Raw genomic sequence first — 3,076 nt, forward strand, 5'->3', positions numbered from 1 at the left:
CATGTAGGCGAGCCTCCAGAGCAAGTCGGACAAAATGACTAACCATCATGCAACGCACTAGCAAGACGTTGGTCGCAATTGCGCAGGTCTGCGTCGGTCTCGCTTGTCTCAAACAAGCCTATCGTGAGAGTCCCGGACATGAATTCATAGATCAAGGCAGACTGGTTTACTCTCCTGTTTTGCCAATCCGGTGCTTAAACAAATAGCTCTACACCTCTGGCCGACATGTCCTTAAAATGAAGTCCGAGTTTGAAATATATCTCAAATAATGTATGCACTGGCCCTTTGTCTTGGTCTCCTATAGTCCTCTGACATTCTGACTTTTTTTCCCAGGTATGGGATGTAATGAATGTACACATCCGTCGTGTCAGCACTCTCTAAACTCTTTGGGCATTGGACAGTGTGTGGAGTGTGATGGTGGGGTTTTGGTGCTGGATCCCACTTCTGGACCAAAATGGAGGATGGCCTGTAATACATGTAACGTGGTGGTGCACTTCTTTGAACATGCACATAGAGTGCAGGTAAGAATAAACGACCTTTATCTTGTCAAGACATCATTTAAATGGCAAAATGTCTCCCAAAATGCCAAAAAAGTCTTCACAGGCCCAGAACACCAAACATATGAGAAGCTGATTTCCCTGATTAATGCACAGTGTATATTCACATGCTGTATGTAAGCTTTTTAATGTAAAGTGATTTGCTAATGTAAATGTGTTTCCTCTTATGTGCAATGAGGTGCAGACTGTTTTGCTGCAGAATTTGAAGGAAATGCGTACCATTATTTCCATATTTTATAGTCAACAATAAAAACCAAGACAAGCCCAAACATACAATGTGTTAATCAGTCTTTCAACACTTCTGACTTCCCTTTCTATGGCTCTCTGCCCTAAGTGGATTTGTTTGAAACTAAGACATATTTAAAAAAGCTTAAAGATATAAAGTTCCCTTTTTTTATAAAGAATAAATAATATCCTACTACAGTTTTTATCAAAAGTTATTTAAATAGGTGGAAGTAATGCTGTAATAATGCTGTTTTACTTATTTCACTGAGAGCAGAACCAGGTGTTGGCACTAGATGGAAAGTCAGTGGATCACTAAAGTTATGAATTGATTATAGTTTACACCCTAAGCTGTGGAGCCACTTACATTTGTTCTGAGGGTTTTATCATTTAATCTCATAAAAAGCGTCTCTTCATCCCTGCCTCTGGTCCTCTCTCCCCACAGGTTGCTCAGGAGAGCTGCGAGGCCTGCGACGCCTCTCTGGTCGCAGTCGACTTCAACAAGACTCGCACGCCACTTCCTGCCGGGGAGACCCAACACACTGGCTGTGTGTTCTGTGATCCAGTCTTCCAGGATCTGGTGGAGCTCAAACATGCCACCATGAGGTATCGCGGTGGGGGTGCGAGACGAGGAGGACGGGGACGTGGCAGGGGACGCCGTGGCAATCCGAAAAAACCTAAGGACAAAATGGCGGCCTTGGCTGCATACTTTGTGTAGTGTCTGTGTATAATGCATACTGTTATTTGTATGAAGATTCAGTAAATTGACTTTTATAAGTGCATTTAACTACACTCACATAAAATATGTACAAAACATGTGGGCTGTCTGTTTCCCCCCCCCCATCATTAAAGAGTTGTTTAACAGTGTTTTTTCAACTTTAAATACTGTTTTCAGGGAAACATCCTAGAAAAAATGTGCTAGCTTACACACTACCAGTAACATGGTTACGTACACTTTATTATGCTATCTGTACTACACAATCATTTAATTTTTACAAAAATACAAATGTTAAAGTAAGGAATTTGTCGGCATCTTTTCGTTGCGGTTGCAGATGACAACCAAATGAATCCCTGTGGCTCACTCCTCACTTTACACACTTGCAGGATTGAGAGTTTAAACCCGCTCTAACCCTGGTATCTTTCAGGACATTCACCAGAAAACCCTTTTAACAAAACACTACTTTAGAAGCAATTCAATTCAAGCTGTGGCTGACATGAAACATGGTGGTGCAACATGTCAGATTCTAACACTGTTCTCAGTTTCAGGCGAGTACAGTAGTGAAATATATCAATATTCCATTCCATTCCTGCTAAAAGACCCCTAAATGATACACACTTTTAAAAGTATTTTTGAGAAATGTCTCTTTTACACCATTTATTGCATTACAAATGGTTGTTGATTCATCAATAATTATTTTAAGTTTAGACAAATCTCTTTTTCAGTGTAATCAACCTTTTTAGTAGTTTCATTTCATGTTCTTTCCTAGAGAGGCGAAGTCCCTCCCCTTCCGGGGACCTCCATGGGACCTTGGCCGTTTCTCAATCGCGAGGATGCTTGCTTGGTAGCACATGTCTTCCGAGTCACTTCCTTCAGAAGCTAGGCAAGAATCCTTCCTGGCATTCGGAAAACGAAGAGTGGAACAGGCTAGCAAGTGTGCAGGTGTGTGTCATATGAGATGCCCCGCCTTACATTTTCCGCCACAGATTTGGGGAAATTGGTCCGTGCGCAAAGCATTGTGGGGATTTGAAGGACGCAAGGCCCAATCCCAAACCACTCCCTCGACCCTACCCCTCAGTGACGGAGTGAACTCCGTCTGTAGCCACACTCGCAGCTCAACGAGGCACCCTCCTGTCAGGTGGAGGGAGTAAATACAGCAGCAAGGTTTGGGACGTCTCCCCTCTCTCCGGCAGAATTAGGAAATGCCGTAACTGTATGCAACAACGGTTTCAAATCAGCATCTCTTTGATAAAAAATGTAAATTAATAACTCAAATAAAACTCCAAACATCTTTAATTGTGTTACTTTTTTGTAAAGCTCTTTTAGTTTTAAACCTGATGTTTATAAGCTTCTTAGTTTTTGCAACAGTCTGTAATATACACAACTTTATAATAAAATGCACACATTTACCTTGTTCTAGACTAAACACAGGTAGGATCTTAAGTTAAAAACATATGATGTTATCATGAGGTTGTTAACATCGCAGTTTATCAGTGGATGTTTGCTGGAACTACTTGTAAATAGCGTGTTTCCTGACGGACACACACAGTGTGACTCCAAGGCACACAGGGGGATAGGG

General features: G+C 41.7%; 1 protein-coding gene across 1 annotated transcript; it reads left to right on the forward strand.

The window, feature by feature from the left end:
* The first annotated feature begins 300 nt into the window (after window positions 1-300).
* LOC104952409 (DNA topoisomerase 3-beta-1-like) lies at window positions 301-1,648 on the forward strand. Its single transcript, XM_010779222.1, has 2 exons — window positions 301-521; window positions 1,225-1,648. The coding sequence occupies exons 1-2, from the start codon at window positions 336-338 to the stop codon at window positions 1,495-1,497; spliced, it is 459 nt and encodes a 152-aa protein (XP_010777524.1). The 5' UTR covers window positions 301-335; the 3' UTR covers window positions 1,498-1,648.
* The last annotated feature ends 1,428 nt before the right edge of the window (window positions 1,649-3,076 follow it).

The sequence above is a fragment of the Notothenia coriiceps genome, unplaced genomic scaffold, assembly GCF_000735185.1.
Source record: "Notothenia coriiceps isolate Sejong01 unplaced genomic scaffold, NC01 NC01_scaffold00019977, whole genome shotgun sequence".
Taxonomy (NCBI): domain Eukaryota; kingdom Metazoa; phylum Chordata; class Actinopteri; order Perciformes; family Nototheniidae; genus Notothenia; species Notothenia coriiceps.

What these genes read in the sequence shown, in the direction of transcription:
- LOC104952409 (XM_010779222.1), top strand. Translation starts at nt 336, where the DNA reads ATGGGATGTAATGAATGTACACATCCGTCGTGTCAGCACTCTCTAAAC. An exon ending in AACATGCACATAGAGTGCAG is followed by an intron (nt 522 to 1,224) that starts GTAAGAATAAAC and finishes CTCTCCCCACAG; the next exon opens with GTTGCTCAGGAGAGCTGCGA.